The sequence below is a fragment of the Hesperophylax consimilis genome, chromosome 23 (genome assembly GCF_061612785.1).
Source record: "Hesperophylax consimilis isolate HC1 chromosome 23, BYU_Hcon_1.0, whole genome shotgun sequence".
Classification (NCBI taxonomy): domain Eukaryota; kingdom Metazoa; phylum Arthropoda; class Insecta; order Trichoptera; family Limnephilidae; genus Hesperophylax; species Hesperophylax consimilis.
This window is the reverse complement of record NC_142858.1, coordinates 17,180,727-17,207,111: the sequence shown is the minus strand read 5'-3', so window position 1 is coordinate 17,207,111 and position 26,385 is coordinate 17,180,727. Positions and strand designations below refer to the sequence as shown.

At 34.4% G+C, this 26,385-nt stretch overlaps 1 protein-coding gene across 2 annotated transcripts in view; it reads left to right on the top strand.

Annotated features, from left to right (window-relative positions):
- The window catches only part of LOC149412387 (uncharacterized), a 109,144-nt gene extending 87,906 nt beyond the window's left edge, over positions 1–21,238 (top strand). For both annotated transcript variants that reach the window (XM_089645863.1, XM_089645862.1), the window contains exons 4-10: positions 7,162–7,420; positions 7,905–8,203; positions 10,838–11,024; positions 12,729–12,867; positions 17,639–17,708; positions 17,971–18,078; positions 20,452–21,238. In XM_089645863.1, the coding sequence (XP_089501989.1) occupies positions 7,162–7,420; positions 7,905–8,203; positions 10,838–11,024; positions 12,729–12,867; positions 17,639–17,708; positions 17,971–18,078; positions 20,452–20,519 (1,130 nt within the window). In that variant the 3' untranslated portion in view covers positions 20,520–21,238. The remainder of the gene's footprint in view (positions 1–7,161; positions 7,421–7,904; positions 8,204–10,837; positions 11,025–12,728; positions 12,868–17,638; positions 17,709–17,970; positions 18,079–20,451) is intronic.
- Positions 21,239–26,385: the final 5,147 nt, after the last annotated feature.

Here is a 26,385-nt window from a genome sequence, read left to right as displayed (position 1 = left end):
TAATGTTATCGTTAGAATAAGTAATAAATCGAAGAGTTTTTTTTAACATCTATTAGTTTCTTAAAAGTTCTGTAACGGAAGAAAATCAACCAAACAAGTGGTATTGACCAAAATATAAAAATGAAAACGAAAGCTTTCTGTCAAAATTACAGGACGAAAATTTGCTTTTTTCTTCACTTTCCTTAAATAAGGCATAGTTCCAAATATAGCTCTAGATTAAAGTTTTTATAAAAGAGGCGATGACATAGGCCCTGTCGTTCATAACAAGGTCGATTTGGTATTTGTTCGCTTTCGTTATCACCTTTACTGTGATATTGGTTTTCTTGTTTCAATAAAATTACAGGTTAGTTATAATTTAATTGTCTTCGTTCTCAAATTTTTAACCGTAAAAAGTTTATAACAGTTACACTTAAATATTATATTTCCCCACCTTCCTCTTCCCTACCTTCTCTCCCTCACCACTACTTCAGCCTCACAACATACACTAATTGTGGATGCCATAGTCTCACTGGCTCCAGAAGTTGGGAGCAGTTGGGACTCTTGTGCAGTTGAACATTAAAAAAAACAACAACATACCCATGTTCACACCTTCCTTTAATGCTGGCAGAAATATCCCTACCCACGTTATAGATATAATAATACGACATCATGTTCCCTTTTCTACTAAAACCATTAACTCAACTACTTACGTGATCAGCATATAAGATTTATTCAGTTCAATCAACTCAACAACTTCAATTGTAGGTAGATAGAATTACGTGCTATAGTGAGAATCTCACTCCCCATTATCTAACTTCTCGCCTTACTATAAATAGCATTATATCTCCCGATCTAGAATGCTAACAGAAATATTCCTACCTACCTTATAGATATAATAAGATAATGACAATAATGAGCAGGGCCGGCCCTGAGCCAAATGGCGCCTGGCCCTGACAGAGATGCAACTCACCCTGATAGAAATATTATAAATATCGATCCACTGATCGCTCCGTTGGAACCTCTTCATCTTTTTCATAGACGACACATGTAATAACGAACCGGGCAGTGTAGTGGCATAATTGGCATGAGCCACTGCGATGCCTAGGAAGTAGAGAGACCAATATTCTTTGCGCGCTTGGTAGGGCCTTTTAATTACATTGTTGTTATACTGAGATAAACAGACAAGAAGGGGCAAGAAGTTGTAAGAAGAGGCAAGAGAAGGCAAGAAGATCCAAAGGGAAACAAGACTTGCCAAGAAAAGAATATGCAAGAAGAGACAAGACGACCCAAGAAGGGGCAAGAAGATGCAATTATAACTAAAAATAGACTAAAAGAGCGGTAAGAAGTAATAAGATTCAAGAAGAGACAAGACTATCCGATAATGGGGGAGAAGATGCTAGAAGAGGCCGAGGCAAGAACAGTCAAGAAGAGACTAGAAGAGAAGAGAGAACCGACAAGACGTAAGAATACTCAAAAAGAGACAAGACGAGCCACGAAGGGACGAGAAGATGCATACATATGTAAAAAGAGCTAAAGTGAGCCACAAGAGGTTAAAGGAGCCAAGATAAACTAGAAGAAACAAAACGAGACAAGAAGAGCCAAGAGAAACTAAAAGAAACAAGACGAGACAAGAAGAGCCAAGAGAAGCTGGAATAGATAAAAAGAGACAAGAAGAGACAAGAGGAACTAGAAAGAGCCAAAAAGAGGCAAGGAAATGTAAGTAGAGGCAAGAATAAGGAAGTCACAAAAAATAAACAATAATGACCAATCAATTCCTTTATTCCTGTTCATCCTATATTCCAATATTGGCTTATTAGCTTGACATATACACCGGTCGATTAAACTCCAACCTCCTTTCAATGTGTTCCAAGTCCTAACAAAATAGTGCCTCCTGGCGTATCGGTCTCACCGGGACAGGAGTGCTTCCCGGCTGGGGTGGTACAATCGTATCTATGTTAAACTGAAATAAACAATCTTTTTGAGAGATCATTAAAAAAAACCGATTAGCATTGTTATGAATTTACTGCCTTAGGGCTTTGCAGTGAGCACTACAGTAAGTGTTCTTATTATGGCTTACTTATTATTACAGAGATCAAGTTTCTTTGATTTAAAAGAAATACATATTTTCAGGAGTAAAAATAATTAATAACCAATGTGTAGCAAACTCTTCATTTTTAAGTGATACCTAATAAGAGTTAGTTCTAATCTCTGTACGTTGTTAAGATATACTATACCTGGTTGGGCAGATCCCAAAACTGATACTAAAACTATTAGTTTGATTTTGTTTTCTGTGGCGTCATTGTAAATTGGTTTCCGTGGCGTCATTGTAATTTCGTTTTCCGTGGCGTCATTGTAAATTGTTTTCAGTGGCGTAATTGTAATTATGTTTTCCGTGGCGTCATTGTAAATTTGTTCATATTCATAATCGTTTTGTAAACTTTTTTTTTAACAAAGACATTTTATGAAATGTGTATTGGTACCGTAAATAAATTGATAAATATCATCGTTTTCTTGTAAAATTTATAAATCGATGTGCGTACTAGTAATATTAGTGATATTCATTTATCACTGCTCGTCATATTACTCACTCGCATATAATTCATATGTCCTTTCCCTTCATAGGTTCAAGATTCACCGTAAATAGGAAGAATATTTATTGATCCACATGTTATACACGGTGTCCGGAAACTCGTAGTACAAGCGGGAAACTGGAGAATCTACACCACATGGGGAACCCAAAAAAACATAAAGTTTTTTGATTAGCATTTTAGCATTTTCAAAAAAAAAAAAAAACAAAAAAAAAATATTTTTCGGCTATTTTAGGGTTAAAGTTTTTTCTGGTGTTTAGGGTTGAATAACAGATGTTTTAACCCTGCAGAGCAGAAATATTTTATGATTACACCGGGTTAAATGAAGGGTGATTTCAAAATAATGCTTCAAATCCGAGTTTCTTCATTTGTTTTACTTTCAAATAGTTTTAATTAGTTGGGTACTTTGATCTTCAGTAATAATTTATAAGAATTTGATTAAAAAAAAAAAATCAACTTCAAACTCGATTTACTCGATAACGAAAGCTCAAATAAAAAAAAATATACTACAAAATCGACTCCAAATGTGATGTAGATTCACCAGTTTCCCGCTTGTACTACGAGTTTCCGGACACCCTGTATTTGTAAATTCCAAACCTACTTATAGGTAATTTTTTTTAAATATAATTTCACTATTGATGTTGTCATACGTCGAAATTCACCTGGAATATTTATAGTATAAATTACAGCGTACGCCTTATTTCATTACACCTAAGTTTGAATATTATGGCAACAAACACAAATGAAATGGTAATCGGTCATAAATTGGATATTTTCAGCTTTAATGAAGAAGTAACGGCCTGATAAGGAGCTAATAATTAGGCTAATGTTCCCATAGCTGGAATGCGCTTGTGTGTCTGTGTGTAATCTGTGTTTGTATATTGAGCTAATAATGCACGCGCGCAGCTGTAATGGGCTGCTTGCCCCTTGTTATTATTCTGTGCCGGAGAGTGGCACCGGACAGGGTACAGGGTACGCAGGCTTCGCTTGAACCACGCGCCGCGCCCGACAGCGTCGTCCGCAATATCCGCCGCCATTGTTAGCTACAACACAATGCGCTTGTTTGTACAACACCGCCTTCTGTATTGCTCGGGAAATTGAAAAACAAATAACATTTCCGTGGCGAGTTGTGGATATCAGTCGGGAAATCGTAAACATTCGATATTAAATGGCATTAAAAACTTCGCAAAAAATAGAAATTTTACAATTTTACAGTTGTTAAAGCTGAAAGTTATCGGTCGCGCAACAATAATCGATTGTAAACAAATGTACGTTCTAGTGGCGCGGGTGTGCCGCCGGATGTTGCTGTGTGTTGCCGGGTGTTGCCGGGTGTTGGCGGGTGTTGTGAGCTAACAAAGGGACCGTAGAAGAATGGACTTATGAATAACACATACAAATTATATATTTATATTTGCGAAAGTCGGGATTAGATCACGCGTCACATGGATTCGTGGTAAAGGATCTTAATTTGTACCTTCATTATTAAAATAGTTTCATGACGAAGTTCCCAGCGTTGCTCTATTTGATACTCAGTTTCCAACGTCTTTGCTTGTTACAACCTTCTATTATCTTGATTATTGACTCCGCTTTTATTCACCACTTTTCATCATGCATTTAAGTCTTCATATTACTTTAAAATATGGCATAAACGCCGTATTTAACTTCCACTAAGGATATCTAGGTATATGTGATTATTTCAACAATCAAAAAATTATTTTGAGAAAAAATACTTTTTTTTTGTTCACATTATAAAATACTCCTTCGGAGTAAAATACTCCTTCGATTAGTAAACTTAAATAATTACAGATCATTTGATTCCTTCTTGTACCCGAATCTAGTGTTGGGTAGGACACGATATCAGAATGAATTTGTAAAAGGTACTCACCACTACTCGGATTGACGTTCTTCTAATACTTTTTGTTCATTTGAGCATACGATTTAGACAAAGTTTAGGCTCACGAGTTTCTGAGTGCGATTGGGAATAATAGGATCAAGACCAAAACATGATCTAGGAGGTTTTGACAAGATTCGCTGGGCTATTTATCGCAGCTCTAATTATTTACCTTTTGCCTCACAACAGTTAAAGTTCATAGAATCAAAGTTAATAATCAGGCCAGGAGGAAGGCATGGTTGGATATCCTCCTAGTAGGTAGGATTCTTCAATTCTTTGTTTTTATGAATAAAAAATTATGGAAATTTCATGTCTTAAGATGACACAATACTATCATTATAATCTATCTTTCCGCGAGGTATATTTGTATTTAAAAAAAATTATTACTAAAATATCAGACGTTTATAACTAAATACCTCGGGAAGTTAATAATTTATCGTCTAGAAAAAGAAAATCTGTGGCTAACCGCTAATTTTAAGATTGAAAAACCTTCTTTCTTTACGTAATATATTTGAATGGTAAGGTACTGTTTTTATTAATATTAAATATAAATAGCTTGAATCCGTGGGTATCGGTATTAAAAAAAGATATTATAGTTATAAATTCATCGGAATCAATTAAAATATGTGCCTCGAACAAACCCCCGTTATTAGAGTGTTGTGTCGCCTTAATGAAATATTGGAATAAAGATAGTCGACACAATATTCTGATAAATGATAATTTAAATTAGGCGATGCATACTATTGATATACCTTTATTATGTGGCTACGCAATCTGCATAGCTTCAAAGCATTTATTTAACTAACTTATGGCTCAGTCTGTTTTGATTTCTGTGACGTGTGAAGGGGTATAAGTCAAAATTCTCCAATTGTTCAGAAGAGACACAAATAAGTTTTGCATAACATTAAAAATACCCCAATGAAAATTAAATATTTAACATATACATGTTCTTATGCCCCTTCAATCACTTCCTTTTAACGTTTTAATACATCCAAACCAATGGTGATGTTTACAATTGGTTGTTGATATGGATGGAATGGTTAGAATAATAAATCAATAACATCGTCACACTTCTTGTGGATATGAAATGGGACAAGAAAGTTTTGAATTATGACGTTTAGTTCTGATATATTTGCTAAAAGTTATTAAAACATAGCTGCAAAGTGGCAATTGGATTATGAGGTATTTTAAAAGATAATATTAAAGGAAAACAAAGAGTTCACTTTGAAACTTTGACAGCAGTTCTAGTTTATAGAAATCAACCCGCCTCACAACCAGAGGCGGATTTGCAGTCTTGGCCGCCCTAGGCCCCAGACCATGTAGCCGCCCCTTTCTCAGTACCCATCATATTGACCAGGAGTATCCAAACTTTACTACCATTCGTAAAACATTTATTGTAATTATTTAAAACATTTTCTTGGCCATTTTTTTTATAACACGGAGCTATTGCAAATTGCAATGCTTTATCTATTTTGACCATAGATGTCACAAATCCGAACTCCGTAGGCTACTTTAGAACAATGCTAAAAATAAATAAAAATCCTTTGCCTCTTAATCCTATTCCTACGTTCCTCCACCCCCCCCCCTTTTTCATAGATTTTAACAAAAAAAATATATATTTTTATTTTTAAAGAAAATACCTTTATAATGTCACACTTTATTATCCACTATCATCAGTGGAAAGTTCATAATTGGCATAAATAACATCTTATTATTGTATTATTTTATAATCTCTGATTTATTTATTTATTATAGCTTTTGTAAGGTGATTAAGAGCGTGTTCACACAGAGCTATAATATGCGTGGGATGGCGTATTTCGGCATATCGCTCGCCGTACATTCCAAATTGGAAAGTATGGCAAGCGATATGCTGAAATACGCCATCCCACGCATATTATAGCTCTGTGTGTGAACACGCTATTATGCATAACAATACCTAACGCGGTTCAGTCACTAGCGCAACTGAATCACGGTAGGGATTGGAAATACGCGAGCGGGCGAGCGACGGAGCATGATAGGTGCGGCGAGGGCGGCTGCGGGGCGTGGGGGCGCGCTGTGTGCTGTGTGTGAACACGCTCTTGCATATCGCTATTTCGTACGTAGAATATTTAGGTACTTAGGAAGTAATTTCTTGTTATCATCTGTGACTTTTTTGTCACGATTGGCCGCCCCTAATATCTGGCCGCCCTAGGCCCGGGCCTACATAGGCCTAAGGGCAAATCCGCCCCTGCTCACAACGCTGCCCAACCGGGTGGCTACATAGCTCCCCTGCAAGAATATTTGACGGTATTATAGAATAGAACTACTCTGAATTTTGATAAAATAAACCAATATTTTTTTTTAAATCAAGGTATAAATTAAATTTTACTTAACATTCCTTAGACCTTTTGAAAGTAGAACTGAACTCATTTTTGGATATTTCGTGACATTATTGTGATATACCTAACCCCATAATTATCACTACATCTAACTACTAGCAAACATCTTAACTTGACATCTGGATGGGAACCCGATGCTTTATATCATATGACCTAATTATTAACTTATTTTTAAACTCAGTAACTGCCTGCCTACTCACCTAAACGATACCTACGTGCCTACTAGAAAGTGAGTTAAGGAACAACACTTCATATAGTACCTACCTGAAGTGTGACGATGTAGGTCTATTTTTGGTAATGACGATGACTATTGTGATTTGCGCAGGTCTCGCTTACCGGTCTCCGATCAGCAACTCGCAGCCCATCAAAGAGGAGCAGGACGCAGGACGAGTGTGCGGCCTGCATCAGCCCCACCTTCTGCCCCAGTTGGGCCAGCTCGCTTCCCAACAGCCGTCCCAGCTCAGCCAGCAGCACTCGCAGCTCAGTCAGCTGCTCACCAGGGATAATACCTACCGCAGTGGACACATGATCCCGCAGACCGTCGAGCACCACCAGCAGCCCAACGACCTCGACAGCTCGAACAGGTCAGTCCACTGTCCATTCAATGCCAACAGATGACTAGATGACTGTAATTCTATCTTACTTTGACCTTGAAAAGGTCCTCGACAAGGTTATCATTGAGGAAACTGGCAGAGTGTGGTTTTTTCATAATACTTTTATTGTTTTTTTGTTTTGTATTTCAAAAATCGCAAACAATACGTATTTTATAAGGGTTTTCGTTCTCCTTCTTAGTTTTGTATGCAGGCCGCAAGGATCTAACCCAAGACCGCTATTGTTTTTTGTTTATTAATAGTATTGGCTCAGTCTTCACTCATTCTTCTTATTAAATCTGTAGCCGAATTCAAATGCAAATCAAATCTAAATAAAATTCTACGTATTCTTCGAAACCTACAATGAGTCTTGCAAAGTTTTTAGCACTATATACTCACTGTTTCAACGGTACTTTCACAATGTATTAGATAAAATATCTGTAAACAAATAAAATCAAAATAATTACTTTTCTTGCAGCGGGTCATCCACTTCCAACACCAACCCACCAACGCCGTCGAACGCGGAGCAGAACGCAGGCGTGAGCAAGCCGCCCTACTCCTACGTGGCGCTGATCGCCATGGCCATACAGAGCAGCGACAACAAACGCGCCACGCTCTCAGAGATCTACTCCTTCATTACAAACAGCTTCCCGTACTACGAGAAGAACAAGAAGGGCTGGCAGAATTCCATCCGACACAATCTTTCCCTGAACGAGTGTTTCGTCAAGCAGCCCAGGGAGGGCGGGGCCGAAAAAAAGGGAAATTACTGGACTTTAGGTATATTATGATTCAATTCCATATTTCATCGTTTAATACATAATTTATTATTTGAACTAATTTTCATCTACTGTGCCACTTAATTCAATATCATCCTTCAGGATTTATATTAATGTGAATATTAATATATTCATAAATATGAATTATGATTTAACACAAAACCAATATTTTACGAAAAAAAGAAATTCTTTAGGTCTTTGTACTGATTGTATTCATGTGGGAGTTGCTCTCTACACGGAGAAAACTTACAGATATAAAATAAGGTTAATTAATTAAAAATCTGGTAAAATTATTCGGTTTCCTGTTAAAAACGGGACTGCAGGCCTTATTGACGTTCTCGTTGTATTTTGAATAATAATTTTTGGATGATTTGTACAGCGCCGTTTTTGCAAGAAATCACCTCAAATGAATGCCTAATATTTTATCAGGAAATAGGCATGCTAAAACTTTTTTAACATTATAATTTTTTATACCACATATGTATGTATGTGTATCTATAACATCATTTTGTATATAAAGGTATAAAATTATTCAATGATCTTCCTACGGACCTACGAAAACTTTTTAATATTTTTATACACCCAGCCGAATTTATTGCGTAGTGGTAAATTATATTTTCGTATTCTTGGCCTTATGTTATGTTTTTAATGTTTTTTTTTTTTTTTTTTATTAACAAAATTTTTGATACATATACAATTCAGGTACATACATAGTAATATAGAATGAAAGAGTAGCAAAAAAATCCCACAAAGGCGAAGCCTGAGCGTGGGTATTATAGTGTAAGGATAAAACAGTGGTGTTTAAAATATATATTTTTTTAAACTTGTTAAATGTATCTATAGAGATCAATGTGATTGGTTTTTTTTTTTAGAGAAGTTTTTATTTTATCTTCTTTTTTTTAAATTTACAAACATATACACACACACACACAGACACACAGACACACGCACACACACTCACGCACACACACACACACACACCCACACACACACATAAGACATAGATGCATGTATATATTTCTTTGATTTAATGTGTAATATATCTTTGTTGAAATGTGGGATAAAAGCTCTAATACTATTTTTAGCTGATTTTATAAATTATAAACTATGATTAGCTACATCTCATGCACCGATGAAATATAACTATGCACGTAAAATACTTGCTTTCGGATATTTTATAGCATGCATATAAATAGTATTTAGCATTTTTAATTCATTTTGTTTTTTTTTTATTTTGTTATCAATGTAAGTACAGTTTTTTGTCTTATATTAACGAGCACTTCTTTTTTTAAAACACAATCACCAGCTTACTTTAGGAAAGAATATTGTACAGTAAAAAATGTGAAATATGTAAAAAAATAATATTACGTAAACGACCACCTAAATATTTATATATTTCATTTTAGGTGGTCTGTTTTTAATGATGTGCTTTTTTCTTTCGGGCATGTTATTATATGGTCTTTAAGATTTTGGGTACAGGGTTCTCTAAAGAAGAAACAATTTAATACAAAGTACAAACAGAGAATACACTCACTCCAATACAATTAATACAGCCATTGAAATATTTCAAGAAGGTTTACAGAAACTTTACTATTTTTACAGAAAACAAATCAAATTTCGATGGCCTACAACGACAAAAAAATGGCGATTTTGATTGAGTGATGCAATTTCGTTAAGAATTGTGTTCTGTTCCTGTTTCAATAAAAAACAACTCAAATATTATATAGTTTCACAGATAAAGCATATACTATAACAGCATCCCAAGTACCTGTGCCTTTAATACACGATTCCTTGGGTAAACAAAACGTACGTTATAATATACGCGTCAATATAATTAATAATAAATTTTGTGACAAAAACAAATTTATGCAAGTCGTGTTTTTAAATATTAAGACGTAGTATTTGTTTGATTTATATAAATATAAAGAAAATTCATTTGTCCGTGTAATTCTATTAATAAAGACAAACAAATACGATATTGGATTGAATCACCGATATACGTATTAGTTTGTCTTTCTTGATAGAATTGAGTTTTTATACGGACAAAACTATTTATTAATATTCATATTACGTATGCACAGGCAAATAGTTCGTCTTAATATTTTAAAGCATTACTTACAGCGAGACTATTTTCCTAAAATAATTATATTTAATTTTTTTTTTTATATATTCAATAATATTGTTATTGCGTTTATAAAAACAGTTTATTTTTAAACAAGTTCTGCTGTGTAATTATTATTACGCGTGACAGCTGTTTCGCCCTCTGAAGGCATTATCAAACTGATAAAAAAAATATATATTTAAGCCATCTGTGAAAACGTAGGTTATGTTATGTTACGTTATGTTCACTTATGATTATGAAATTTTTCAAAATCTGTGGTAAAAGTTGTTTTTATTAAATAGAGTCATATGCATTACGATAAAATTTTTGTTGGAAAAAATTTCAACTTCAGGAAATGTTCCTTTCATGTTCAGGAAATGCGATATTTGAAATGTCACCGCATTGAAATAAGTCATCGATATCATGTACAAGTACGAAACTGCTAAAAACTCACACAAATGTTTGTTGCTCTTCCAAATATTTGACTTAAGGGTAGCAGAGTGAACTAATGCCTGGGGTTTATTTCGTTGGCAGACCCGCACTACGAAGACATGTTCGAGAACGGCAACTACCGGCGGAGGCGGCGCATGAAGCGTCCCTACAGAACGGCAGCGGGCTACTCCAAGCTGTACGACGGCTATCCTCACATGTCGCCGCACATCCCGCTCTTCGGCCCGCCCAGCCCCTACTCGACCACCTACTCCACGCGCTACGAGCCCAGGTACAAACAAACACTTCCATATCCTCCGATGTGTCCTCTTATTGTATGAGATCCTAAATATATTAGAGTCAAGGAGCCAAATACATCATATACAGCGCCTTTAAGCCTTTTGGCTGAGGGCCGGCCCTGGGTTTAACTCTCCCTACGATATGTTAATGAGTGGCGATCACCATTATCCACGTGGATGCTATGTCGTTTCGCTGAAAATAAATATCTTTTATTCAGTCCTCTCTTACCCCGCAGTAGTACTACACACAAGCTAGAATCTCTTTAAAAATGATTCAATTGTACAACTGTTTTACTCGCGCTATAGGTAGATACATTGTAAGATAGAACTTATGTATTATAAGCGCTGGGTGTATTGATGGGCATTAGTAAGCTGATGCCAATGCAACGTACCACACGCGGGATGCTCCAATTGCGGCTGCTTCGGACCCGGGCCAATTTTCACAACTCTCATTTTCTGTCCATTTGCACCATATTAATAATTTATGGCGTCATTAGAGCTACACGTCCATCGCACCTACCTTAGATATCTTACGTAATAATATCGTAAGTGTATGCGTTTTCCCCAACAGAAAAGTGTTCATTTGATGGATAACTTCACTATATGAGAAATGCATTGTAGGTACTTACGCCTTCTACTTATGTAGATAGAGAGGTGGCTAGCGCCAGGTAGCGACTGTGACCGCAGCCGGTCTTAGCCCCGCCCACCTTGCAATAAAGCCCAGGTGACCCTAATCTAGTCACCTGCTCTGTTAAACATTATGTGGCTTTATTGTTGTCTTATTGGCCGTCGTCTCAGATAAGCGGCGAAGTAGGGGCAACTACTTATCTACGAAATGGAAAAAATATTGTATATATTTAAATTCCAAGATCCGTCTACGAAGGCGATCAAAGAAGAAGTTATGTCTGAAGACTTTTTAAATAATTAACTTTAACGGTTTTACTCAAAAACGTGGTGAAAATTTTATTCACTTCATAAACGACTGTGTATGTGAAAACATTACTAATATTGAAACTGACATTTTTAAATAGTTCATGGAAAGATATACACTATACATTGTTTACACAGCCAAAAGGGGTTGTTTATCTGTTGTATAAACTTCTTCGTCATGTATCTTCTTTTTGAAAATGTCTTAAAAATATCTTCCATTTTAAGAAACTAGATAAAATTACCACATCCCTTTAATTTAGGAAATCTGCAAGAAAACTATAACCTCATTTTTAATCTCGTTTGTACAATAAAAAATAAAAAAATAATAATTCCCAGAGAATAACAACAAAAATGAGATAATGAATACATTGTTAGCGCAATATAAACTTTGATTTCTATAATTTATATTTAATAATAGATTTATTTTATAAAAATCATCTCTTTCATAGAATTCTTATTGAATTCACGCGGTAACAGCCAATTAAAGAATAATGTGTCAGAAATAACCTAACTTTTTCAAGACCGGAATTTTACGTGTCAGTCTGCAGAAAAAAAACGTTGCAAGTTCTTTCGGAGCCCAGATAAAGATATTTTTTATTAGTACCATCTTGAATCTTAACTTTTATAATATTTATACATTGTGTAATAATAACACCATTCATCGAATGTGAATTGGTTTTTATTTGGTAAGGCTGTAATTATTTAAGTTTTCTTAATGAAATGATTAATTAAGATTTTACTTATTTTATTAGTTGTGTTCCTTGCAGCCCTTGGATCCCGCAGAACTACGGGTCCAGCTGCCAGGGGGCGGTGAGGGGACCCCCGTACGTGGGGCAGGCGGGGCTCGGGGCCTATGGGGCTTCACAGCTGCAGGGTGACTCGGCGAGGGGCATCTTCGCGCCCGGGGCAAGTATTTGTAGTATACTGTCATATACTACCAACAACACACCCACTGTTCTAACCAACCTAACACAGCAATCATGGTTCATCCCGGTCTACTGTCGCTGACCTAGGAGGAAATAATTATGTGCTATATTCTTTTTTTGAGCCGGACTACCCTTCCCAGTTATGCTAATGAGAAGTGCGAAGGGCAGTAAGTCTTTTCGTTGGTCAATCGCAAAAATAGCCCACGCTTGACGCATTGGCGCAGCAGTGGGCACCATAATACCAAGGGGAATCATGATATTGATATTGGTTGATAGGCGTTTGGCAGATGAGATATAAATTCACAAAAACATACCCACTTCAAAGTGACGAGAATTTGTCGTCATGTTATTCCTGATTTCGCTAGAATTAATCTCATTTTCGAAATGACCTTCAGCCAGCGAGCGCAGGGCGTACCTTCTTTCTGGGCCAATCAAACAGAATACCTGCCTACCTATGTAATAATTTGTTTTCGTAGACTTTTGTGTGTACTTACGGTATAGTAGCGCATTTTACCTAGCGCGCTAGCGGTTATTCAGCGCGTAGAAATACCGCTGATACGTCCACAGAGATGTGCAAAATGGGTACCCGAAACCATTTGAAATGCAAAATGGAAATGGGTCAAAACTTTTCCATTTGAAAATGCAAAATGCAAAATGGTTTTTAGAAAAGCATTTCAAATGCAAAATGCAAAATACCTATTTTCAAAATGCATTGAAAATGCAAAATGGTTTCTCAGGTCAAACAATCAAAATAATTATAGAATTTTTAAACAATTTTGTCATTTAATAATGGACATCAATGTAGAACAAACATATTACATGATGGTAAATCCAAAAACACCACGACTACAGATTATGAAACCACAAAAAATTTGCGCGGGACTAATGTTGCCAACGTAAAAACATAGAAACTGCTATCTAACATTTAATATTACAGCGTCACACAGTGGGCTGAAAATCACCTTTCATAGACATAGAGACTTGAATTTTCGAGGGTATTTTTTTGGCTAGAAATGGATTCTGCTGATCATTACTATGCTATAAAATTTCGTACGAAGCAATTGCGTGTACAAATGAAGGAGTTATCATTTTTAAAGAAAAATTTGTATGGCCTGACATTAAAAATGTGGCTATCTCTGGAATCATAAGGTTGGCCATTCTATCCTTACACACAAATATACTACTATTTATTTGTATTTTTTTGACATACTTTGTATTGTGGCGCAACTTGCGATTTTTTTTTTAAATCCTCAAAGTTGAAAAAACCACTTTTTAATGTTGATGATTCATTTTAATGCTTAAATGCTTTTAGGCTTGCAGTGTAAATAAAATATTGTAAACTAGACAAAGCATACTCATATGTAAAGCATTTAAGCATTAAAATGAATCATCAACAAAAAAAGTTTTTTTTTCAACTTTGAGGATTTAAAAAAAAATATCACAAGTTGCGCCACAGTACGAAGTATGTCAAAAAAATACAAATAAATAGTAGTATATTTGTGTGTAAGGATAGAATGGCCAACCTTATGATTCCAGAGATAGCCTCTTTTTTAATGTCAGTGCCATACAATTTTTTCTTTAAAAACGATAACTCCTTCATTTGTACACGCAATTGCTTTGTACGAAATTTTATAGCATAGTAATGATCAGCAGAATCCATTTCTAGCCAAAAAATACCCTTGAAAATTCAAGTCTCTATGTCTATGAAAGGCGATTTTCAGCCCACTGTGCGTCATGGCCCTATGTTCAGTATTTGAATCAGTATTTTTTGTAATGGTATCACTCAATTGCCAGGGCTCCTACCAGGGAGCAACTTGACAAATGTAAATGATCTCTCATAGCGAGGTTGAGGACCGACTGACATTTGGGGCTTATGAAAAAAAGATTAGTGGAGATAGTAGGAAGAATGTTGCAAAAAAACATTTAAAATGGAAAATGCATTGAGAAAAGCATTTAAAATGCAAAATGCAAAATGCAAAATGGTTTTTAGAAAAGCATTTAAAATGCAAAATGGAAAATACCCATTTTGCATTTCCATTTGAAATGGATTTATTTGAAATAAAGCACATCTCTGTACGTCCACTATAACTCTCCCCCTTCTGTGTCAATAATGTAGACTTACTGAAGATCATAAACGAATCATGTAACTGAAATAAAAGTTACAACGTAGCTCTCGGTGGTATTATCACAGGTGGCATTTGCGGGGAATGTGCTGAGGTCCTCAACAATTAGTCTTACAAAAATATGATTAAGTATCATAATATGTAAAACTCCACCTTGTTGTAAATTTGTTTTCAGAGTAATTAAATTATAATTTGAAAAATTTAAGTGTTTACAGTGTACAAATAGAAAATTTGACATAAAAGTGATTTTTTCTTTCTTTATTCAGTGAAATGGTTATGACAATTATTAGGAATGTTTAGACCACCAAGCTAGGCAAATGCGCGTGTTGTGGTGGACCGACACGCAGCGCTCTTTTTCACTACCTTTGTTTGTAAGTGTAATAAATTATTATATGTTCTAAATTATGCGAAACAACCACCCATCTAATGTTGGTCGATGGAAACAATACAATATTTTTATTAATAGATATGTTCTTACACTGTAATGTACAACCGCACATGCATGCATGTATCTTATTCGTTCACTGCTCATTTGCAACGCCGGGGGTAGTACAGAACAATATCGTGTCATTATTTAATAAAAATATTATGCGAACTTTAAATTATCACATTTTGGCGAACTTGCGACCTCCCTTTCCATAATGTATACTCTTCTTATATTTCATGTCACTGCATACCCGACTATTTGAATGGATTTAAAAAAAATGAAAATAAGTATTGGTGTTGTCAACATTCTTTTTTAGGTATTTATTATTATTAGCACATATTATTCATTCTTCTGAGTTATCTTTTATTGCATCTGATGTTCTTAAATAATATGAAAGTTAAGTTGCTCTCTGGCAGGATCCTTGAAAGATAAGCTTAATGATAGCATTACAAAAAATCAGTTACTATTTATCCTCGCTAAGTATGAGAATCTTCGCTCAAATTTAAGTGGGCAATTGGGCAAAGTAGTTCCTTTATTAGATTCCTAGGCAGTGATGTTATGTCTATGGAAATATCCCCAGAGTAAAATCTAGGGAAATGAGAAAAAGCTAAAAAAACTAGGGAAATTCTAAAAACTAGACTACATTAAATCAATATTCTAGGAAATTTTAGAAATATTTTGAAGGAAATTTCGAAATATCTGGGGAAATTTGACTCGAAATTCTCTAGCCATTAGATTACTAAATTATGGTGGGGACTTCTTCCCCGAAATTCTCTAACACCCCAGGGAAAAACGTATTCTCTGAAATTCTGAATCTTGGCAAATTTTGATCCAGAATAAAAAATTTGTACATCCCATCACTGTGCGTAGTCGTTAGCAGTGACACATTATGTCAAATTTAAGATTATTTACTTAAATAAATGTTGCCTACATTTCGTCACCGAAATTTACGCAACTTTTAATTTGTCATGATGCTTTTATATTGCTGTACCTTGTTTTCATTTATTATAAGTACCTTAATGCTTTTTACTGAATTATTATCACAATATTTTTGCATTTATATTGAGATTACGCTAAATACCTATATTATATCGGGATCAGACATTTTAATTGATAAACTCGACACTTGAAAGCATATTGACAAGTGAAAACCTTCTTTCAACAAAGTTGATCAAGTCTTGTCGTTCAATAAAACTTAAATTGAAACGTCTGAACCGCTATCACTTCCAATAGTCTAGGATCCCGATACAACAAACCCTACGTCATCCGGTACACAGAATGGACATTCAGTAAGCCTTAAAAAGTTGGTCTTTCGGTGCACCTCTTGGAGGATTCCTCGCACGTCAAGTTTTATTTTATTTTATTGTTTTAACTATCTTTATTTCGTGGTTTTAAAAACTTAGATCGCAAAAAAAAAAAAAAACGTTCATTCTCACTACAAAATAGTTTCATCTGTGTATCTTACTACTGTGACGTAGCGTTTGTTGAATCGGGATCCTAGACTATAAGCACGGTTGCCAATGCATATGTTCTAAAATACCCACAATAGATGTTAAAAATCCCCAACTTGGGGAGAGCGAAATAACAATTCCCCACAAGTTCCATTATAATTCAACCTCTAAAATTCTTTTGAAATAAGTCAGTTTTCGGATTTTCTCTTTCGTTCAGGCTTAAAAAATATAAATTTACTACAAATATTGCTATGTTACATTATTCCGTGTAATTTATTGTAAATATCATTTTTAATTGTGGTTGAACTCAACTCTATTTCTAATCAGTATAATTACGTTAGTTCTCATATTGCAGAATCCCCGCATTTTCCCCAGATCACGGAACTGCCCATAAATTACCAAATCGGTTAAAATTCTGAGAAATTCCCTACAATGTGGGTTATTCCCCACTATATTATTGGCAACCCTGCTTCTAAGACGATTTTATTTCTCATATAGTTATTACTTTTTATAGAAGAGTTTCCTTGTTTGTGTTTACCTTAACACTCATTAATATTAATTTGTCACTAATGTAATATTATTATGTACCTATACATGTTATACCTGTGCACTGATGGTCTCTGTATGAGTAATGTTAATGTAATGATTTAAATAGATCGCTAATTGTTGTACAAAATGTATACACCCGAGTAGCATAATATTATTAATATTCATTGTTGTGATAATGTTATATTTTTATTTAAAATTTAGCTCCAATCTGGTCTACAGCCCATCCAGCCTCTCCAGATGCCCTCGTATAGTCCTCTAGGAGCAACTCTAGGTAAATATCCTACACTGATAATGTACAGGGTGTCCGGGGTAAAGTGCATTAATTTCGGAAGGTGTTTCTACATGATGGTAGAAGTAAAAAAGATACATAACCTTTTTAGAAATTCCACTTATTTCCATGGAATTTTTTCCTTTCATACAAACAATTTTTTTTTACATTAATGTGTTATTTATCTCTTTTTCCAGACATATAATTATATCCTATACTAGGTAAATATATATCTGAGTTTAATAACGAGTCGCACTGTTTCCAGGTTCGGGGAACGTAAGCAGCGGCTACGGCTCCTTCTCGCCGTGTGCTCGTCGCCATGAAAACGTCACTTCTTCTGATAGTGTAGCGCGCTACACTTACTGTCCGGAAGGTAGGGATCTCTTTCTTACACAGAACATGTAGCCGTAGGGGACTTGACCTTGCGAAGTTCCCTTGGATTCCTGACCAAAAGTCAGTTTGCTACTACGATGCAATACGCATAACCGACCTACCAAATTGTTTACAAAATAACTGCCATCCTGTTTTTCAATTTTTTTTCATGATAACTTTAAAATGTCTTTCACACAGATAATGTGTATATTTAATATAATTATTATTTCCAAGTTTAAATGCCTATATCTAATGTCACTGACACTATAACTTTATATATTGGGAGCTTGTTCAGAAATTTTACTTAATCATCCAAAAATAATAGGAAGTATTTGCAATGTTATTTTAATGGTGGTACCAAATAAACTATAATTCGATAATTAATAATTTCGGCACATGCAATCTGAGCATGAACAGTGTCTGAAGTATCTAGAACAGGGGTCTCCAAACTACGGCCCGCGGGCCGTATCCGGCCCGCCAGTGTCTTCCATCCGGCCCGCGACATCTTATGACCAGTGTGATCAAGGACCCGCGACAGCTAATGGCTAAGACCTTGCTCAGAAGGGGCGAAGACTCCGCGAATTTTTTCGTGCGAATAAATAAATATGCTCGTCGGCGAGGTACTTGGCACCAATACATTGCGTCCAAAAGTATCGCGCGAATATATCGAGAGGATTTTTTTGAAAAATCTTTATTTGATTCGCAATGATATCAAGGTCTGAGAAACGAGTATCAAAAAATATCTTCAAAGCTACGTTATCTAAAGTTATATTTTCATCCCTGAAAATTCTATTGTCTACCCCCCCCCCCCCCTAGGACAGAAAATATGGGTGTCTAGAAATTAAAACGGTTTTGGCCCTCTGAACTCACTGGAGTAGTCAATGTGGCCCTCCGGCTGAAAAGTTTGGAGACCCCTGATCTAGAATAACGATTCTTGCCGCACAGATATTAATATAATTATTCCTAAATTTAAACCACACTTACTTTAAACCTACCTAACTGTCGATATGAGTCTGTGGGGAAATGAAAAAAGTATAAGACAATTTGAAAATAAATAATAAGCAGAATTCACACTTTATAAAATTTAATGATTTTTTAATAATTTTATCATGAATCCTAAAAATATGCGACAAACGATCAAATATAGGTGAATTCAACGGCACTATAAGCAGTTTTTTATGCCTACATATTTAAATTCGGATCCTATCACCCTATATCCTATATCGGACAACCTTCCCCCAGATATAAAACCAATAGAAAAGTTTAATGAGTGCAAATCAAGTATAACAATCTGGCTGAAAGAGGTCAATTAAAAAACTCTGAAAAAAAACATTAAAAGATTCATAGAAGACCAAAAAAATAGAACTAAATAAATTTAGATCTCCTCAGCATGTGACACCCTAGTGAGGAGTACTAAGAAATTCAATTACTATATCATAAATTCACTTTAATATTTTGTATGCACAATGTTTTATAAAGTTGCTAAAAAAAACGTATACATATCTAGTGAATAAAATTTTGGCGTCTCTTGTCAAAACCATAACAAAAATATTAGGATGATTTGTGATTTCGTGTAGCGTCGTTTTCGTCGTAAAAATCGCCCTTATTGCTAGTCAATCCAAGAGAGCCTGCTATGCCTCAATACAAAGGACTATTCCATCAAAACTGTGGTTTCAACAATTCCCCAATTTTTCCAAAAAATAAATTTCTTCACTTATTTGATATTTTTCCGTTCCTTCCCACATTTTTCAGATTGTACATTCTGTGGCCTAGAAGAGGGAATTTTAGATCACATATTTTTTAGTTGTCCCTTTCTAAACAAATATCCTCTCTTCTATCAAGCCTTATCTAAAATTGCCTCGTCTCATTTCAACATCTCATCTCTTCTAAGTTTGAACTCGACTCTAATTTTCATTATAATTTTGAAATTTGCCTATTTAAACAAAATTAATGTTTAAATTCACCTTTCTTTTCACCATAATTTTAAATTATGGCCAAGAACACCCTTGAAGGTTGAAAGCCAGAAATAATGAAAAAAACCTCAATGGCGATGTGTTTGGTGAGGTATCATCAGCATCTTGGCACCATGGCTGTTGGGCGCCCGTAGGGGACTGCTACAATTGTGCCGACACAGGGCCGGCCCTGGCTAACAGGTGTGGGTGCAATGTGATAACCCATACATTTCAAAATAAATAGTAAAATCCATTAATTTTTAATGAAGCACACTTTGGGAAACACTGTGTTAGCTTCAGGGGTATTTCAACCCGAACTTTCTCACATTGTACATGCTTAATCTGTGTGTTTATATCCATAACAGTGCATCCATTACAGTTTAGTACATTAATATAATAATAATCTCTCTTCTTTTTTCCAGTTACTGTGAAAGAAGAACCTTCTAGTTCGATGCCTACTACATATGTATATCCCAAGGGCTACATGTGAAGAAAAACGTTCCAATTTCGATTTTACATTACTTATACATACATTTTATAAAAATTTCATATTTTTTGCTGTATACTCTCTTACACATACAAATCGAGTGCGGGAAGAGAACCGTGAGTAAGAAAATGTTATAACAGTTCATAATAAGCGAAAATTGAACAGAGGAAGATGCCTTAAATCTATATTACGTAGAATATGTATACAATTTAATGAATTCATAAATAGCTAAGCCAATTGTTTTAATGTCACAATTATTATCATATCAATGTCTAAAGTAGCTAAATATGCCACCTCCACCAGAGATCTATGCGAGGCCACGTCGAATGGTTGCAACCGAATATTGCTGACCAGTCTTCCTTCATAATGTCATATTTATGTACATATGTACTTATATTTAATTCTCACACACATGAGGAATGGACGCACTGCCTTTTTTCATACAAAACTCCAATTTGGATTTGTGGCCAAAATACTCAATAAAACTTTTTTAAATGTAAAGGTATAGCAAATGTCCATTATGGATATGTGCTACTTTATATATTTGTATTTCAATTTATAAAATATGTATAGGCCATCAAAGAACTAATCGATTTTTCAAAATTTTAGTGGAAACCTTGGCAATTATTTGTGAGGTAATGAAAACTATAAAAAAATTACATTACCCACTATGTTAATATAATAAAAATATAAATTATGAAAAAAACACTTTGGTTGGATTAAATTTAAATTACAAACGACCAATATATGTTGGAATCAAAGATATTAGAAGAACGAGATATGCTATGATGGCCGCCGGACCGTAGCCGGAGTACTACCTAATTAGGGTACTTTGAACGGTATCGGGACGTGTGCGTACAGAAATCTGTTCTATGTATTAGTGCGGATACCTTAGCGTAAGCGAAGGTTTTCAATAGTATTGGTGAACAAAACCGGCGACACTGGGCAAAACAATTCCACACAGTATCAACAGCTCATAGCACATCTCGTTCTTCTAATATCTTTGGTTGGAATACAAATTCGATGGATATAAATTCAAAATTTCGAGCCAAAAATGCTTTTTACAAGACTTTTTATTTTTATTTCACTATATTAACATAGTATGTTGCCAAGATAATTTTTTTAATAAACACTATTAACTCACAAAAAAATGTCAAAATTGCCCCTAAAATCAAGAAAAATAGAATTCTAAGAGCATATATTTTATAATTTAAAACACATAAATTAAGCAGTACAAATCTCTATAATTAAAAAATATTATTCAGTTAGTTGAGTATTTTGGCTTCAAATCCAAATCATATTTTCTTATGAAAAAGGTCACGCAGCCGCTTCATTAAATAGACATAAAAAATAACTACTTATATCATTTTAAGATTGAGAATAAGTTAAAGATAATTTCGGTATCGACCAGGTGTACTGGTGGAATGCCACACTCATTATTGAAGTATTGCCTAAAATGAAATGACTTTAGTGATGCTCCATAATTTTCCACAGTGTTTAACATCTCCAAAAGGCAAAACTATAATAAATTAATAACTGGATTAAAAATTCCATCACAAAATACAAAACTAATGTGTTTTATTTGGATGATGTTATTTAATTAAGTCATAAATGTGATATTTATTATTTTGATTTAAAACAAACAAAATTTTTTAATTTAATATATTTTTAGAAAATCTATATCACTCAATTAATATTTCCATTAAAAATGAATAATAAATAACGTTGTTATCAGTTTTTTGCAAATCATCATCATAATGTAATTTTTTTAATATTTTAAATTTTTTAAAGTGTGTATTTAGAATAAGTTTATTAATATTATTTATTGGGTTTGAAGAAAGTTGAAATTTTAGATATTATGTTCTGAGTTTTATTGATATGAAAGTGTATCATTGGTGGTGAATGTTCATAGCGGTTAGTGGTCAGTGCGAGACTTTTTTCAGATTTTGTCAATTTTCAACAATAAATACTACTTTAATTTAGAAATTTTGTAATGAAAAGCTGTCTCAAGATTACTTATCAGAAAAATATTGAAATATTACACGAGTTCAAAGTTTTTTTAACAAAATTGTAAAAAAATGGTTTTGATTAGAAAAATCTGAAAAAAAAATTGACAACTTGCCTCTCCATATTCCCATCCACAACCTTCATCAGAAGTATGGAATAAATCAACTTCTATTTCTATCTTTAAACATATGTGTTAGGTACACATTTCTTGCAAATCTTATAGACATTACCATCTTACTAATTAAATTCTTACACCAACAATGGTGTGGTAAAGCCGGTCTTGAGCCTGGTTTAAGACCATTTTACCGAAACAAACGCCATTGTAATAGGTCAAGTTTTTTACTGTTATAACCTTACGCGCTGCGTAATATTTACACCAAGTTTTTTAGTAAGGCTGTAAGTAATTTGCTTTGTACATAATTCGTACTACAGATATGTGTACTATGAAATTAATATTTAGTTATGAAAACTTGTTTTCCATAAAACGGAGAATAATAATGTGATGGGAGTCTACCTGTGTTGTTTTTTTTTATATTTATGTAAGTCTCTATAATGAAAACTTTATGCGAGGGGTGTCTGATGGAAAATAAGCATATGGTAGTAAAACGATATCAATACAAGTACATATTTTTTCAGTGAGAATATAATAGGTGTATTACTTCGTGTATATTATATCTCTCGTGGGTCCTTCACGAGTGGAGAGGAGAGATGAGGCCACAACCGTAAACTCTTCCCTTGTGGGGCCTTCATTAATCAAAAGGGGATTGGAGAGGAGATATGAGACCTGGGAAGACACATTGTGGAACCAGAAGACATAGCCACATATACAATGACAGCCCTGATGAACTTTATAGAAGGGACCGGGTGACTGTTAAAGGAATGAGGTAAAATGGGATATAGCACAACGGGCCTATGGCCTAAGTACTCACGGGAGCTACATGTAAGTAGTAGTTAAGTCTACGCCCTATAAATAAATAATATATCACTATATATCCTCACACACAATACAATATTTATAGATCTGTTGACGTTTACTACCCCACGCTTATTTTTCATCAGACACCCCTTGTGAGTTGGTATTCAAAATCATTAATTATTGTACAGATCATATTACATTGTTCGACAGTGGAATAGCTCTATGACTCAGAGGTGAACTACGCACATCACACTTGTGTTCTATAAGGCACTTGCAATATTACGTAGGTAGTAAAGTATCACCAATGGTCAGCAGTGGTGTGTACAGAATTTTTAATCAGGATAGGCAGCAGAAAATTAAAATGCCACAAAGCAAATTAATTGACGTAAAAAGCACCACACAAGTTAGTCTTCCCTTGAATGAGCATTGATCACACATGAACATTTTTGTGTAGATTACAGTCAACATTTAAATAAGACATGTGTGTCGTTTTGCATACTTAGTTCCTGATTTTGACACATTATAATATAAGATATAGTTAGGCACCCGGTTCTCAACGATTTTTAGCTAGAACTTGGCGTGCATTGCCATAATATGCTACTAAGTAGAATTATTGAACCTTCTGATGTATACCAAAGTCAAAATACCTAAAATATGGACATTCAATAGTTTACCTCTCTGAGCCTATGAGCTATGCTTTTAGACAGACAATATAACATTGTTAACTTTCGTCAGAACTATGTATGTTTAGCAAACAGTAATGCATTTTAATGAATCTCCCAATTCTCCATTTAGTGGTTTTACCATAAATGGTCAAATCAAGCATTTATATAATTACAGATTACTATTCAAGACTTACCTCTAACTCTGTGAATCTCAAACATTAGTCATTACTTCTTTCTCAGAGTTATTAAAAATGTATGGAAATATTAACTCGAATAACATTGCCTTGCCTCTATTATAGATTTTCATTGTTTTCTTTCAAAAGTATAAATAATTTTGATGAAATTTTTGTGAAATATCATCTAAAGGGCAAAAGATCTATTCAAGTGTAGAGGAAGGCTTAGAGGATTGAATGCCAAACATCTCTGTCCTGGCAAACACTACTACATCTACTCATGTACGTCTTTTACATTGTCTCTTGAAGTGACCTCTCTCTATTGAAACAAACAAAATCATTTAAACAGAAAACATTTAAATATCCCACTTAAAAATAGATTTAATGAATTAGCAATGGAGTAAATAAAATTATTTTATAAAAGTACCTTCTAAGAAATCCAGCTTTCAAAATTTGGTTTCCCTTTTTAGAGTTGGATTTTGATCTCATACATTTGTTGTGGGTTTAAATTTTTTCTTTATAGATTTACTGTGTACATAGGTTTATTACAAAGAGATACATGTATTATAATACTGCCCTCTCAAAAGGTATCATCATTTCTATAGTTTTAATTGTTGTAATAATACAATGTTTCAGAAATAAAAAAAGTTTTTACTAATTTTGATTTTTTTAAAGTAACAATTTTATTGAATTAACTAGCTGTACCCCACCACGCGTTGCTGTGGTTCAGTCTGTCTGTGCAGATAGAGAAACAAAAGCGCGTGTTGCTCCTATGTTCAACAGATGGCGCTGTTTAAAAAAAAATCATATTTGCCCAACAGACGGTGCTGTTGTTAAGAAAATACTGACTTGGTAATGTTCAATGCAATCTTCTACAAGCCTTGAAAGCCACCTTTCACAAAGTACTAGGTAATAATGGAGTTGAAGAATTTGTCAAGGAGAGACGACTAAATTAACTCACCAACAGTTCCCAAACTGAAAATTCCTAACCTGGACAAGAAATTGCAATTTGGAATTTTCGGATTATTCACAGTGGAATCAGAATGCATAGATTTTTTTTTATATGTAGGGCTCCCGCAAACAAGAGACTTTAGATGCAGCAACTATTTCAGCACGCGTCTTCAAATTAAGTACGCACACGAGAGCCTTTAGTTACAGCAACTATTTCTATATACTAGACATAAGAATCCTATAATTTCTATACCCGCTATATCCGATTTTTTGACAAAATGATCTGAGTATGACATCTTGTTCACATTTTTGCGAGCAACAAGAGGAGCCTAAAATTGAGTTTCAAAACCATCCTTATCACGACCAAAAACCATGTTAAAACTGCGAGTGAGAAACCAAATCAGCTATATCATACAGAAAGTTACTATCAAAACGCGCTATATCGGATTCAACCAATCACAAGCAGTTATTTTGCCAAAATACAATATGGCCGCCGCTCTGATGCCATGCTCGTGTGTCAAAATGATCTACGCGTGTGTTTCTAAACCCGCCATGTCGGCTCAGTTGACTTTCAAAAGCCTCTATATCTCAAAGTGAGTATCAAAATCCGCTTTATCCGTTTTATTTATCGAAATTACTTAATTATTGCTAGATATATATAGAAAAATAAATGCTTTTCGTAATTTTATTACTCCAATTCATTATATAAAAAATTGTAATGCATTTACTTATGTACGCTAGAGATGTGACAGTTTTTTGCGGTTTTCTCCAAATCAATGAAAGTTGATATAGCGGGTATATAAATTACACGACTCATATATTAATCTCGATTTTGCAGTAGAGTAGACCTGGGTCAATTGTGAATGACCCATTCAATGACCTAAATCGTGAGAGACTATTATTGGAAGCTTGGTCCACGAAGAAAAACTCATTTTCATTCACCACAATTTGCTTCCGATTGATTTTAAATATTAAATAACACAATACAAATAGCCGAATATTCATTGCATCACTAGTTTAAATCTGCTTTGTGACAATTACTATTTTATTTAGTGCTAATTAACAAATTTTTGACAGTATGACCTGATGGTGAATGAATGATTATAAAATAAATAAGTCAAATTAGTTACAAATTAAAAAATTTTATTTCTCCAAAA